General features: G+C 50.0%; 1 protein-coding gene across 8 annotated transcripts in view; it reads left to right on the top strand.

Moving 5' to 3' along the window:
- The window catches only part of AFAP1L2 (actin filament associated protein 1 like 2), a 62,208-nt gene extending 47,766 nt beyond the window's left edge, over positions 1-14,442 (top strand). The window contains exons 6-20 of one of the 8 annotated variants that reach the window (XM_085582828.1): positions 2,264-2,347; positions 4,591-4,793; positions 5,347-5,526; positions 6,107-6,196; positions 6,956-7,040; positions 7,673-7,777; positions 8,322-8,533; positions 10,173-10,318; positions 10,853-10,964; positions 11,600-11,839; positions 11,928-12,087; positions 12,276-12,437; positions 12,704-12,885; positions 13,473-13,601; positions 13,946-14,442. In XM_085582828.1, coding sequence (XP_085438954.1) covers positions 2,264-2,347; positions 4,591-4,793; positions 5,347-5,526; positions 6,107-6,196; positions 6,956-7,040; positions 7,673-7,777; positions 8,322-8,533; positions 10,173-10,318; positions 10,853-10,964; positions 11,600-11,839; positions 11,928-12,087; positions 12,276-12,437; positions 12,704-12,885; positions 13,473-13,601; positions 13,946-13,972 — 2,117 coding nt within the window. In that variant the 3' untranslated portion in view covers positions 13,973-14,442. Of the gene's footprint in view, positions 1-2,263; positions 2,348-4,587; positions 4,794-5,346; positions 5,527-6,106; positions 6,197-6,955; positions 7,041-7,672; positions 7,778-8,321; positions 8,534-10,172; positions 10,319-10,852; positions 10,965-11,599; positions 11,840-11,927; positions 12,088-12,272; positions 12,438-12,703; positions 12,886-13,472; positions 13,602-13,945 lie in introns of all 8 variants that reach the window. The other 7 variants (XM_021525949.3, XM_021525948.3, XM_021525947.3 and 4 more) reach the window with 7 other exon arrangements.
- The last annotated feature ends 146 nt before the right edge of the window (positions 14,443-14,588 follow it).

The following is a 14,588-nucleotide window of genomic DNA, read 5'->3' as shown; positions in this document are numbered from 1 at the left end:
TGCAGAGGAGAGGCCCCCCAGCTCTGCCCTGTGTTTTGCTGAAAGGCTCTTGGTCATGTGGCTGAGGAGAGGGCTGTGATGCCCTGTGAAGCCCTGCTGCAGCCTCATCCCCATGCCTGCAATGTAAGATAGAGGAGATTTCTTTTCCCCCTGCTGCACATTGGAAAAGTGGATAAATTGTTAAGAGCTGTGGCTTAAAAAGGCACATGCTGGATCAGCTGGAGTACAGCCATGGATCCATGTGCTGGGATACCCAGCTTGTGTTATCCAGGCAGCTCCATAAACCTGCCCTCAGATCAGAGACTTGGCTGGCAGGAATGATAAGTGCACACCCAGCTCCCACCTCTGCTTTTCCTGCAGCTCTGAGGCACAAATACAACCACTACCCACCAAATCTAGGTCAGTCAGATGCCCAAGGAAATGAGAGATGAGAGCTCTGCAAAAGGAGAAAAGCACAAATGATGGGAGCACTGCCCAAATGAGGCAGCTCTGGGAGGCTGGCTGTGGCTGCTGTGATCAGCTGTGTTGCACCAGCAGGCTCTGTGTTTTACTGAGCACTGCCACAGCTCTAAGTGGGGTTAGGAGCCTGTGAAAACAGCAGAGATGGGGCAGAGGATTCCAGTGATTCCCCACCACTGAGGTGTGTGGCGCCTTTGCATCCTGTACTTGCTCAGACACTGGTCCCCTCTGCAGACCCCGCCACATCCCTTCTGTACACAAACCTCCTGGTGTGCTACAAAGTGTGCTCTGTGCAAGGAGGAAGGAAGGAAGCATCATGAGAACCTCTGTGCTCTTTGGAAACCTCATGTTGGAGGTGGTTCCTTGGGGAGTGAGCCAGAAGGAGGAGCAGGGAAAGATGTGGAGCAACAGGTATGTGGAAGGAGAGGGGCTGCAGGGGCTCAGGAGAAGGTAAGGTGTGGTGCCCTGAGCAGAGGGGAGCTGGGCAGTGATGTTGGTGCCCTGGTTTGCCTCAAGAGATCAGGCTGCAGCATGTGGGCCATCCTGCAAGTCCCCGTGCTGCCCTTTGTTTCGACAAGCACAAGATCCCCATCCCTTCCCCCTGCCCACCCTGTGCCCTGTTAGATGTCAGTAGTATTTGTATCTGTCCTACACAGTGGTGCTCACTGCTAGCAAATGATCTGGGACCTTGGTGTGACTGCTGTTGCTAAAGGGCAGTCTGCATATGCATGGCTTTGCCCTGGCCATAGTAACCCCCAAGCCCTCTGTGCCTTTCCCCACAGGCTGCATAGGGAGGAGTGGCAGTCCAGGAAGCTGCTGGTGATCTTCCATAGAACGACAGAGTGGCCTGGGTTGGAAGGGACTTTAAAAATCATCTCATTCCAACCCCCATGCCATGTACAGGAACACCTTTCACTAGACCAGGCTGCTCAGAGCTCCAGCCAGCCTTACCTTGAGCACTTCCAGGGCTGGGGCATCCCCAGCCCCTCTGAGCAACCTGTGCCAGCCTCATCATGTTTGCAGTCAAGCATTTTTCCCTGAAATCCAAGCTGAATTTACACTCTCGGTCTTAATTTCCCCTTGTCCTGTCACTGTAAGCTCTGTGAGAAGTCCCTCTGCGATGCTGCCAGTGTTACAGCCTGAGCCTTGAAGACACCCACGTGTCCCAAACAGATGGGCGTAGTGAAATCAGACAAAAATAGAAACACCACTAAAATAAGTGGGTGCACTGCCAAGAAAGGACATCAAAGCAAGCCTCCAGATGGGCTGAGGAGATAGAGGTTTCGTGCACCATCAGAGGTGGGACTGTGAGACGCTGTAGCAAACCGTGGGTGAATTAATTAAAATGAAGCAAGCGGGCGAGTCTGCTGCATCTCGGGGTCCGTCTTTGATCAGCAGCATCCCCACCCCTCCGTTGGGGACTCTCTGCCTTTCATTTTCCAGCTCCAGCAGAGGCTGCTGCTTCCCTTCCCTCTTGGGCTGAAACGTGTTAAAGCCTTATCAGCATCCTTTGCATAATTGGAGGGTGCGATAAGGAGCGGAGTGAAAACGGGAGAGGGGCGACGTGGCTGCCAGCCGAGCAATCCTTATTCTGGCTGCTTTTAATGGCCATGACATGACTCTGTTTGAAAGGGAATTGCCTTGTTCGAGGGGTGGGTTGAAAATGCTGTCCCTTTATGAAATCTCAGCGTGCAGGAATGGGACAGCCTCACTGGCCGAGGGGATTGATGCCCTTGTTCTCTGCATTTGCTTATCTGTGGCTTTTTCTCTTTGTCTCCCTTTCTCTTTCTTTTTGACTGTGCAGGTCTTTTTGGTAGGCTTGCTGCGGCTGGACCCAGGCCAGGGTTGCAGGTTACTGAGGGCGTTATTTATGCCACAATAACTATGGGTATGGCATGCTTTCCCAACCTGAAGTGCCTTTTTTAAAAAACAACAACAAAATACCCCCAAAACTTGGTTTTAGCAAAGATTATACAGTCTTTCCCCCTGGATTTGCCTGTTTCATGCATGGAGGGTAACCACCTCTCGCTGTTTCACACAATTATTTTTTGTGGCTTTCTCTGTGCGCAGGACAGACAATGAAGAGAACTTCCCTAGCTTTTGTTCCCCTGTTCTGTCACTGGGGTGGAGCTGATGTGTGGTAATTCTGGATGTACTGACAGGTAGCTGTTTGGTGGATGGTTGAAGGTGCTCCACTGAGGCAGAGTGGCAGCATAAGGTGGTCTGAGCTTCCTGCATCATGGCATTGATTGAGCTCCCTGGGAGCTCCTGGGAAAGACCCACGGGAAGGCAGAGGTGGATTTAGATAAAGCCATCCAGGATTGTGGCTGCCACTGATGCCTGAGCTGTACGATTTGGGACTGAGAGAGCCTTGGTGGTGACCTCAGGGTTGTCACAAGCCACCAGGCAAGGCTTGTCCCCATTTGCTAGCTGCACAGCCTGGGAAATGCCTTTCCATCATGGGCCCATAGCAGGGTCACCAGGCCAGCAGTTGCTGCAGCTCTTCAAGTAGGGAAGAGCTCATCTCATGAGGAACCACACCTGGGGCTGTGGTTGATGCACAGAAGAGCATCCAGGGCTTCTCAGGAGTGAGGTGGCAGCCTGAGAGACCTGTTGCTCAGGTGGGGACACCAGAGACTTCCAAAAGAGGCCAGAGGGCCCATGTGGAAAAGGAGGAAGTTTTGGAAGATGAGGTTCCCTTAGGCATCCTTGCTGCTGCATATGGAAAGGTCCTGTAGCAGTGCAGAGTTTCAGCTCCTTGGTGTTTGTAGTGTTGAGAAACACCTATGCTGTTACTCCATCTGAATTTCTGCCTGTGGACAAGGTCTGCATGGTGAGAATGCACTGAGGTTTCTCATACAAGTTTTCCCATAAAAGATGGACAGTTTGATACATTGAGGGCATGGAGATGTGCTCCATTCAGAGACTTTGAAAGGGAGTATTTGCTTTTTTAAAAGTTTTTTAATTGGTGAAGTTTTGATTGCTTGAGGGAGGTTGTAGAGTGAAATTTCACTGGGGGCTAAGAGTGTAGCTTTGTTACTGCATCTCATTTCCTTTTATTTGAAGAACAAATAAACCCAACTGATAAGTTCTTGAGTGAAGCTCCTAATGCCTTTTTCTTTCTCTTTTCTGGCAGCTTTTCTTCTTTTCATTTGCACCAATCTGATAATGTTATTTTTATGTAGATAGTAAGATTTGGTGAGAATCCAAATTAGATTAAATTCCAGTGAAACTTATGTCCATGCTGTTTGGTAGGACAAGAATGCCAAACCCTACACAAATTTTGCCCCAATCTTACCATACTGCTCTGTGAGCTTATGTCATGACTTAGAGCTCTAAATGCCAGCAGAGCATTGCAAATCCCCCTGCAGTCAGGGAGAACCTTTTCAGTGGTTTTGATGAACCTGGTACCAGTGATCAGCTGAAAACTCCAAAATTCTACAATGCCTTAGAGCTGAGTATTGAAAATTCCAACTCATCCTGGTAACATAGCAATCCATTTAAGAATGGACATAAAAAATCTTGTTACTGCTCCTCACATTTGTCACTTATGACTAATTTTTGGTTCTGCAACAGGTGTATTATCAAAGTTTCTTGCTGTCCCTTAGATGCTGAGTAGAGAGAGAGGGACCTGTTAGACCACAGAGGGAAAGTGAATGACATCTCAAATACAATAGATCATTGCTTGCTGCATGGCCTTGCAAATATCACTTTTACTTCTGGCATTTAGAGGACAAGGGCTGATTGTAGCTTGCTGTTGCCTTAAAAATTGTGCATGTTTGGCTTGAAATGGAAAGTAGTAAAAGCATCTTCGGGGAGAAAGCAGCAAACATCAGGAAATGTCTAAGGGAATGTTCTCAAATTTGTGGTCAACCAAGAAGTGTCTTTTGAGTGTTTGCTAACAGAGGCCATTAGGCACAAAATACTGCAATTAGATTCATATTGGGCTAGAAAGCTAAAAGGATCTATGAGGGTAATTTTCCTATTAATTGTCCCCCTGTAGGAGAGCCTCAAAAGACACATCCCTGCACTGGAAGCTTGTGCATGTGTGAGCATGGCTGAGGGAAGCATTTGACTCAGAGTTGTTCTAAAAATGGATTTAATGACAGAGCTTTGCTTTTGTTATAGAAGATGGTGAAGCTGTTAGTAGTTCCTACGAATCTTACGATGAGGAAGAGAGCAGCAAAGGCAAGTCAGCAACCCATCAGTGGCCATCCCCAGAGGCCACCATTGAGCTGATGAAGGATGCCCGCATCTGTGCCTTCCTGTGGAGAAAGAAGTGGCTGGGACAGTGGGCAAAACAGCTGTGTGTTATCAAGGACACCAGGTTGCTGGTGAGCAGATCCTCTACTCTCTGTCTAAAACAATCTGGTTTTATGAGCTGAGGAAGGAAGTGGCACCTCAGCCCATGTTAATGAGCTGGCAAAAAACAAAAAAAATGCTTCAAAAGCCATGTCCTGGAGATTTGGGGATCTTATTCCTTTTTTAGGAGGAACATGGGCATGGGATTGCTGAAGGGGACACATGGACACATTTGTGACCAAAATCCCAATCCCCCAAAATGTCTAGGCATACTTTTTGGGGAAACTTTTTGAGATGGTTGGGCAGAAGGGATACTTACCTCAGAGGCTAACCTCTGGGGTTAGCCAGTGGTTAGAGGCTAACCACATACTTCATCCTGTGTCAGTAGAAGGTATTTCAGACCACATAAGCATGCAGTCAAATGTATGTGTACCTGGACATACAGGGATCTCCTGTGTGTAGTCTGTGCAGACTTGTTAGAACTGTAGGACCTTCTTGCATGAGTCCCTTGTGGGGTTGAGTTCGTGCCAGCGAGCAGAAAGGTTCCTCCTCTGCCTCTCAGCCTTTCCTGTCTTCCTTCCCCAGTGCTACAAGAGCTCCAAAGACCACAACCCCCAGCTCGACGTGAATTTGCTGGGCTGCACAGTCATTCACAAGGAAAAGCAAGTGAGGAAGAAAGAGCACAAGCTGAAGATCATCCCCACGAACGCTGATGTCATCGTGCTGGGGCTGCAGAGCAAAGACCAGGCAGAGCAGTGGCTCAGGGTCGGTGACACCTTCAGGACTCGTCCCACTGGTGCTCCCATGCTTTGCTGGGAAACCAGATCTTATCTCAGCCCTGTCCTTGCTCTGGCTCCCTTCCCCACTGCAAGCCTTTATACAAATATACCACTTCATTTTCATGTCCTGGCATAGATTCTTCCTGCAGCTCCCTGCTGCCTTCAGTGTGCTGGAGGCCACGTGGGGACCTCCCAGCCCAGCTGATGTGGTGGGGGCTGTCGGGGGGAATGTCTGGGGTGGGTCCCCAGCATGAACTGGCTGAGGGCAGGGGTAAATGCAGCCCTTCCCCTGGGACAGCAGCAGGAGGAGGAGCCTCCTGGAGCCCAGGACGGCCATGGGGCTGTGAGACGCCAGGGCTGCCTTTGCTGGCAGCTTCTCCCAGTGACTTGGATCCAGCCATTTCTGCTGGATGCCTGATGCAGCACCAGGACAGGCCCCAGGGTCACAGGGACAGTAAACCATGGGTCTCCCAGGCTGATGTGGTTTTGCCTGTCCTAGTTGGGGGAGATTAATTGATCCTGTTACTGCAGCTCTCTCACAGGCTTTGGCTTCCCCTTCTGCACAGGTAATCCAAGAGACCAGTGGTCTGCTCTGTGAAGGGGGCAGTGAAGGCAACCAGTACATCCCAGACTCGCAGCGTCTCAGTTACCCAAAGGTACATCTTGTCTCCACAGACAGAATTAGCACTCAGGCTTTCCAGCCCTATTCTTTCAATAGATTGTAGTGTAGGTGCCTTAATTTTAGGTAAGCAAAGACTGATATGAGTGTAACCAGACCCCTGTGCTGCTGAAAAGGAGCATTCTTGGAACTATCTTAATTTTCCTTTGCATCTTAATTTTGTTGCCATGTCTTCCCTCCCAGACTAACTCAGCATTTGGCTACCCACTGTCCAGGGCAGGAACTGCTGTCTTATCCAATGGGATGGTTGTGTTCCCTGAGAACTTTGGGAGTGTCATAGACCCTTGGATGCCAGGGCTTGAGCCATCTCTAATCCAGGTTTAGGTGAAACTCCCATGGGAGCAGCTTGTTCCAAAACAGTGAGAGGACAAAGAGACTTTCCTAAGTCTCTGGTGGATGCCCAGAATGGACCTGCTTGGGCACCTGGCTTCTGCCCACGTCCCCTACAGGGATTGTCAAATGCCCCCACCAGCCAGGCTGCAGGGTGGGAGGCCATAGGATTGCACTAGTGGTGCCACTGTGTCTCCCCAGAGGTGAGCCCAGCTGGGGTGGGGCATGTTCAGGAGCAATGGGGAGGGCACAGTGTGAGTGAGCTGGCTGGGGATGTCCGGGGGAAGCATCTGCTACAGAGAGAGTGGGACCACATAATACAGGAGAAGGGGGAATTGCAGCACATTCTGGCTGGAAGAATGGGTCACCTGCATCTGTGGAGCCTGTGCCTGGTGCTTGTTGACAGGTGGAAGTGTCTGAGAGATACTCTGCAGCCTCCGAGAGCGGGAGCAGCACCGAAGGCCACGCCGAGACAGCTGAGGCAAAAGATGGTAAAACTTTGCCCTGGGAATGGCAGGGAAAATGGGCCCCTGACCCTTCTGTAGCTCCTGCCACTCCCACCTCAAACAGACCTGATGAAAGCTGTGTGTGCATTCATTGCCTGGGAATTTGATTTTCTTACCAGGATTACCTGTTGGTTCCACAAGTTTATTCACACACTGGCTGATGTGCTCAGTAGGAGAATGTTGGCAAGGTTCTTTGGGCATAAACTTTTCCCTTTCCCACCTTGTGTCCCTATTTTAGAGAGAAAAAGACTTGAGTACAGTAAATGTTAATGGGTAATGGCTCTTAATTGTTTGTGGTGTAGGAAAGTGAAGGGAGGTTGGTAACTGCCCAGCAAGAGCTGTGCAAGCACTTCCCACTGCTCCTGCACTGACTGGCCTTTGGTCAGAGGCAACCCACGTGTAAAGTAATGTAGATTAGGATCCTCTACAAATCCCTAACTGATCTTACTGGTGCCATCTTCCTCCTGAACTTCCCGTGCTTTGGACTTTTCCAGCCTGTCCCTGAGTCACAGGTTTGCCCTCTGCAAGGGATGTGTGTGAGGTGGGGGCAGGAGCCCCAGCTGGGCCAGCAGGCTGGGAGCTGGGAAAGCCACACGTGTCTTTTTCATTTCTGGTAGTTAAGAAGAAGGGCACAACTGGCCTGAAACTGAGCAACCTGATGAACCTCGGGAGGAAGAAGTCCAGCTCCCTGGATAGCCCAGAGAGATCCCTGGAGACTTCAAGTAAGTGGCAGCATGAGTCCCTCTGCAGGGATTTGCCTCAGGGCTGGATCTCAGTGTGCAGGGCACGATGAGCACCAGGCATCATCCTCCTCAAACCACCTGCCTGTGCCAGGTGGTCCTGTCAGCAAATCCATGCAGATTATGATGCCTGTGGCTCTCAGGGTGATCCAAGAGGAAGGGTGGGTAACACCAGACATGCACACACAGGGCATTTGTGCTGCCCAGGATGTGGGAGTCTGCAGGGAGAGTTGTGAGGGTCAGCTTGTATTTACTACCTGGGACCAACTTTGTCCAACCAGCTGCAGCCATCTTGCTGCTCCAAAGATATCCTGAATTTCAAGGGTCTCATTTTCAAGATTTTTGCTCCTTTCACCCTGTTTTGCATGGATAGGAGAGCTTGTCTTTGTGCTTTTGCTCTTTATTGGTGCCTGTGACTTTGTGTTGTGTGATGACCTCATAACTTACCCCTTAGACATCCCCAGGCACACAAAAATAATAAGGATTAAATGGAAATTGTGTCTAAGTCAGCTGTGATTACTTGCAGGTTACCTGAATGTGCTGGTGAACAGCCAGTGGAAGTCACGGTGGTGTCAGATAAAGGATGGGCACCTCCATTTCTACCAGGACAAGAACCGAAGCAAACTGGCTCAGCAGCCCCTGAGTCTGGCAGGCTGTGAGATCATCCCAGAGCCCAGCCCTGATCATCTTTACTCCTTCCGCATCCTGCACAACGGGGAAGAACGGCTTGTTCTGGAGGTAGGGCATCTGTCCCTGAGAAAGCTCTGCTTAAAAGCATCAGCTTGGGTGCCTTAGGAGGTCTAAATGCCAGTGAGTTAGTGAGTTCCTCCAGAGGAACCTCAGTCCAACAAAACAGAACCTGGAGAGTAGGACTTTGGTTCATCTGCCTGTGGTCACCTAGAATGTGTCCCACCCTACTGGTAATCCAGGCTGTGTCCGATGCTGGCACCTCCAGAGGGACCATTCAGCCTTCATCTTAGGCACTCATCTTAGGGTGGGACGTAGGGTCCTCTGGTGATTCCCACCTCTCCCCCCACTGCAGGATAACCTTGGATAATTCAGTTCTGTGGAGTGCATTGCAGATGGTTAATGTTAGAGCAGAAGAATGCCACTTTAGTGATTTAAGGCTGTGTTTAGGAGGAACAGAGAACCTCATGTTTTGACAGCAGAGCCCCAAAACCATGGGGCACACATCCCAAGTAAGCCTATCACAGATCTGCCCCTGAAAGTGCAAGTGAATTCATCTCCATCTGTTACTTTCCTTTGCCTGCATCCAGGACTGTTATCTCTAATCTTCTCTCTGACGACAGCATGATTATAGTAGGAGGTGGACAATGTGAGCAATTTCCTGTATTTTTCTAGTGGGTGGAATATTTATAGCTAAACAACAGACTTGGAGGGCATGCTGTGAAATTGGAAGATGTTTTTGTTTAATTTCTGATTCAGGGTATGTCTGTATCAAAGAAATTTTGCCCAATTACAAATGTGAAGAAGAGGTGCTGGGAAAACTTACATTTTGTGAATGGAAGAATCTGTATTTTGTTGGAATGTCAGACTCAATGTCAGACTCAATGTACGGACTGGCTGGCTGGCAGGCTTCCCAGGGACTGAAGTCTCTGCTAAAAAAAAAAACAGACTGAAATCTTAAAATATACTTTCTAGTTTGGAAAGTGTATATATATTCACTTTCCCTGAATTTTACTTTGTGGTTACTGCTCTGACTCCTCAAATCAGTGCAAAAAGTGGCTGCATCAGCCAACTTCTTGCTTCAGGTGGAGTCCCCTGCACTGGGAGGTGCATGTGGCTGTTTGCTAGAGCTGACTTCATGGCGCAGAATTTAACTCTTCATGTTGCAAAATGTCAGACTGCTCTCTGCAGCTGGGAATTGGGTCCTGACCATGTTAAAGCAATTGACTCTGATGTTCTAAACTCTTCCCTTCTCCTCTCCAAAGAACCAGGAAGGGGTTTGTGCTCTGGGACCTCGAAGGGTCAGGTTTCCTTGCCTCTGTTTTGGCAATCCCGTTGCTGCACTCTGCTGGTGCAAAATAAAACCCGCATGCTTTCTCTCATCCAAAGCTGCTCCCTGCCAGCATCTCCAGCCCCAGAGACTTCTCTTACTCTCGTAGACAGCTGAGTTGATCACGACTGAAAGGAAAATGCAGACTGACTAGAAATTTTAGGAAGGAGTAGAGCAAAGAGCTGCATTTATCTAGCTGCCAAATTTTTGAATCAGTCCATACACAGAGCTGTTCATCTTTCCCCTTGGAAGCCCAGGGGATTGCCCAGCGTGTTTCCCTACCCAACCTAAGCCAGAATCAGGCCTGTGAGTGCAGAGAAACTACTGCAACCTGTGCTGGTCTGTCTGATCACCCTGCAGGCAAAGTCCTCAGAGGAAATGGGCCACTGGCTGGGCCTCCTCTTGTCGGAGTCAGGCTCGAAAACAGACCCAGAGGAATTCACCTACGATTACGTGGATGCTGACAGGGTTTCCTGCATTGTGAGCGCTGCGAAGAATTCCTTCTTGTATGTCACTGGTAATGGGCTGGGGCTGGGAGAGGGAAAGCAAGCCAGAGCAGGGGGCTCTCCTCTTGTGGGAGGTTGGCTGCCATGGAAATAGGTGGTAAATTCACAGCTCCAGCTCAGTCAGTGTCTTTTGGGACAGGAGAGCACTTCTGTCCCACAAGGGTGCATCTGGCCTGAGCTGCAGCTTGCCATGGGGCTTGTGCCTGAGTGGCTCTTGCAAAAGCAGGTTGGGCTCTCAGCCACCCAGTCCACCATGCCACTGGGACAGGATGACTGTGCTGCTTTGGCTGAGGGCTGGGCGAGAAAGGAGAGAGCCCAGGGGAAATACAGCCCCACTCTGGTGGGTGCTGTTATCGGGCAGCAGCAGCAGTGACCCCACTGCTTTGTATGGCTCTGCCTTCTCCTCTCCTGCACCTGGCTGCCTGGCCTGGCCCAGACCTGAGCATTGGTGTTCTCAGATGTCAACATGCAGCATTGCAGAGCCATGCAGCAAATCCAGTCCCCCTGATGGGATGTCCTGCTGCCTGTTCACAGCCTAATGCAGAGGAAATACTCTGAGCCCAACGCCTACATCGACAGCCTGCCCAAGGGCCGGGTGCAGCAGGACGAGCTGTACGACGACGTGGATCTGCCAGACCTGCCTGTGGTAAGACAGCTGCCAGCTGCAGGGAGCTCTGGGGACACCACAGCAAACATCTGGCCATGGGGAGTCTCCAGCAGTGAAAGGGGGGGATTCCCAGCCCCTGGAGAAATCTGCAGTGGAGCAGAACCAAGTGGTGGAGAGGAGTTGCTAAGGAATGGGAGAGAGGTTTCCTAAAAGAACTGTGGGGATCCTCTGGCAGCTGGGATAAAATTCCACAGTTTTCATCAGCAAAAAGCATGGATTATTTGGTGATAATGGGCTTTTTGAAGCCTAGCCTTTCAAAATTCCTTTTTATACCTCTAAGAGCAAGTCCTGTGTCAAAGGATAAGAACAATGGGCCGTGCTGGGAATGGGACTGTTACCTCAGGAAAGGCAAAGAATGTGGCATGGGTTGTTGGACGTACAGCAGTGTGATATCCTTGCATGAGGCTGCTGCTACCATCAGAGAGGCTTATTGAAGGAAAACAGGAGGGGCCTTTCCTTCAGTACTTCAAAAAGGCCTCTGTGGATTAACTCAGAGACTGGCATTTTAGTTCCTCTAAGATTTTTGGAAAATACTCCAGATTGCCTGAGATAGTGCTGTTCTGCAGTGAGATGTTTCTTGTACTTTGAGTTGCAGCAGATGGTCTCTTTTGCAGGAAGAAGTACCCAAGAGTGAGAGCAAATTGGAGGGGGATCAAGACAGAGTGTATCTGGATCTCACCCCAGTGAAGTCCTTACTACACTGTGCTGGCAAGATGTCATGCCAGTCTTCCCCCCTCAGCTCACCATCTCTAGAAAGGGCTGCCAGCAAGGCTGCCCCAGAGAGCACAGCTGAGACAGCCCCCATGGCTGTGGAAGCTGAGCCCTGTACTAAGGCAGCAGAGACCTCGGAGCAGGTACTGTCCAAACCGTGATGCCAGGCCAGGCTTAATCACTGAGCCAGTTCCCTACACCTCCTCATCCCACTTCATTTCTCCTTTCCAGAAACAGCCAGAGAAGCCAGAGCCCGAGGAGGCTCTGCCACGTGTCCCTGCTATCAAAATCCAGACCCAGCAGCAGAACACGCCCGAGGTGCCAGCAGGCACAGTTCCAGTGGGCAGTCCCCAGCTGGTGCCTGCACACCGGCCCAAGATGCCACTGCCAGGTGGGTGTGCTGCTCAGGTGCCCAAGGGTGCTTAAAGAGAGGTGGTGCCCTGTGATTTGACTTGCCTCTGCTCTGCAGCAGTCTGTGTTCCGACTCTAGTGGTTGGTGACTTTTCAGAACTTCCCTTGTTTTCTCCCTCCTGCTTTTTCTCCCTGACTGAGCTTGTTGGTGGGCTGTGTTTCCAGCAGCAGTGGAAACCAAGCTGGGCAAGAACAGGACAGAGGCAGAGGTGAAACGATTCACAGAGGAGAAGGAACGGCTGGAGAAGGAGAAGGATGAAATCCGAGCTCAGCTCACCCAGCTGCGCAAGGAGAGACGGGAGCTAAAGGAAATGCTTGGTGGCAGCACAGGTAGGGCAGGACAAGGTGAGATGTGTGGAAATGAGCCAAGGTGGGGCCATGGAGAAAGAGGGGGCAATGAACCTGGCCCTTCTGGGACCAGAAGAGATGAGGGGAACCTGGTGCTTTCAGCCAAACCATATAACCCAGATGACACTAGAGCAAGAGTCACAGTCCCTCTTGGGATAAAACCCAAGGTAAATGTACAGGACATGCCCTGCTCCCCTCAGGAGATCCCCAGGTTCCCAGCAGGCACCAAGATTCCTCTTCCTACACAGACAAGAGCCTGGAGCAGAGGCTGAAGGAGATAGATGAAGAATGCAAAAGGAAGGAAAGCCAGAGGGTGGACCTGGAGCTGAGCCTGGTGGAAGTGAAGGAGAACCTGAAGAAGGCGGAGTCTGGCCCAGTGACACTGGGCACAGCAGTGGACACCACACACCTGGAGAACACAGCCCCACGGGTATGTGGGGCACCCCTGGGACACACAGCAGCTTTCTGGCAGCTAGGCAGTCACGCAGTCTCAGCCTGCTTAAAAATGTAATAATAACAGCATCATTAGTGTAATACGCAATCTTGTATGAATGTACAGCTAATATGTCTGTATATTATATTATATATAGTATGCATAATTTAATAATAATCTAATGAGGTAACAGCAGTAATGGGGAAGTGAAAAGTGGATGAAACTCAGGAAAGTGGGGTCTTGAGCAGCACCCTCCAGAGCCATGCAGGTCTGGACTCAGATCCTTCTGCATTTGGCTGAGCTAAGGGATAGTTTTTGCAGGAGATTCAGGCATCTAAATTCCTTCTTGGGAACTTGTTCCCATGAAATGGAGATCTGCACCCTGCTCTGTACCTCTAATTCTAGAGTACTCAAAACCCAAACACACCACAAACTCCCCTGGTGTTTTTTTTTAATTGGCTTGTCACTGAAAGAATGCACATCTGTGCAAAGGGGATGACGCTGTGACAAGGAGGTAGTGGGAAAAGGCAGCAGTCTCTCTCAGCAGTCTGTAGTCAGAACCATTTCTATGATTTTTATTGCAGGTTCAGGCAAAGAGTGCCAGTCCAGCAAACAGCACAGAGAACTCACCGGTCAATTCAGCAACGGCTTTAAAGAACCGGCCTTTATCTGTTATGGTCACGGGGAAGGGAACAGTCCTACAGAAAGCTAAGGTAAGGTACAGCAGAAAAATCCATCTGGGACAGCCTCTGCCTTTCCTTTCTGGCAGTGGAGCAAACTGGCTGTAGTGGGATGGGGTTGTGGGGGGGGTCTCATATCTGGGAAACACCCCTGACCAACACAATTCAGAGCACATCAGCCTGGTTTTCCTCCAGTCTTTTCACCTGTGTTTGCCTTGCCTACAATTTAAATGAATAAACACATGCATTGCTTATAACTTAAAGATATCCCTGACCCACCCTGCAGCCAAAACCACCTGGGGACCGGACAATCATGTTGATCAACGTTATGGTTGCCTGCTTTGCATTTCAACTAATTTGCCTCTATTCCTTGGCAGGAATGGGAGAAAAAGGGAGCTAGTTAGAAGCACATTGCTCAGAGATGGACTAAAGACTCGAACTGCCCACGCATGGCCCAGGGGATTCAACCATCTGTCGGTGGAGGTTGGGTGTTGAGCAGCACCACACAGCAAGTGCCTCCTCCACGTCGCGCCCACGGCTCGGACGCAGCGCTGGAGCCAACAGCTGCTGATCCGAGTTATCCCACTTGAACTTGCTCTTTCCAGACAAATCCCAATCACGTAGCTAAAACAATAACAACCAGTGGCAATCCTTCCATCAAAGTCCTAACCCAGCTGATGTAAACAAGAATGTTACTGTACATAGGGGGTGTTCTGTGTATTTCTACTCTGAAGGTTTATCAATGAGTTATTAAGGTTTCTATATTAGTGACTGTAGTGGATTCAGAAGGAACCTCTGATATTCCTCAGCCTGGTGAGTTTGTACCTGTCCTGATAAATTGGAGTCAACTAAAGTCTCACCTGTCTTGCTGCCAGTCATCACTCAGCTGCATTTCATCCAGCCTTCAGTCAAGGGCTATCCCCACATGTGAGCAATGCTTCAAATATGAATGAGAAGCACACAGCAGCCTGTCCAGGGCATTTCTAATCAGTGTCCCGATACACTCCAGCATCTCCTACC

The sequence above is a fragment of the Lonchura striata genome, chromosome 6 (assembly GCF_050655825.1).
Source record: "Lonchura striata isolate lonStrDom1 chromosome 6, ASM5065582v1, whole genome shotgun sequence".
In the NCBI taxonomy this organism is placed as follows: Eukaryota; Metazoa; Chordata; class Aves; order Passeriformes; family Estrildidae; genus Lonchura; species Lonchura striata.
This window is presented reverse-complemented; position numbering and strand designations above follow the sequence as displayed.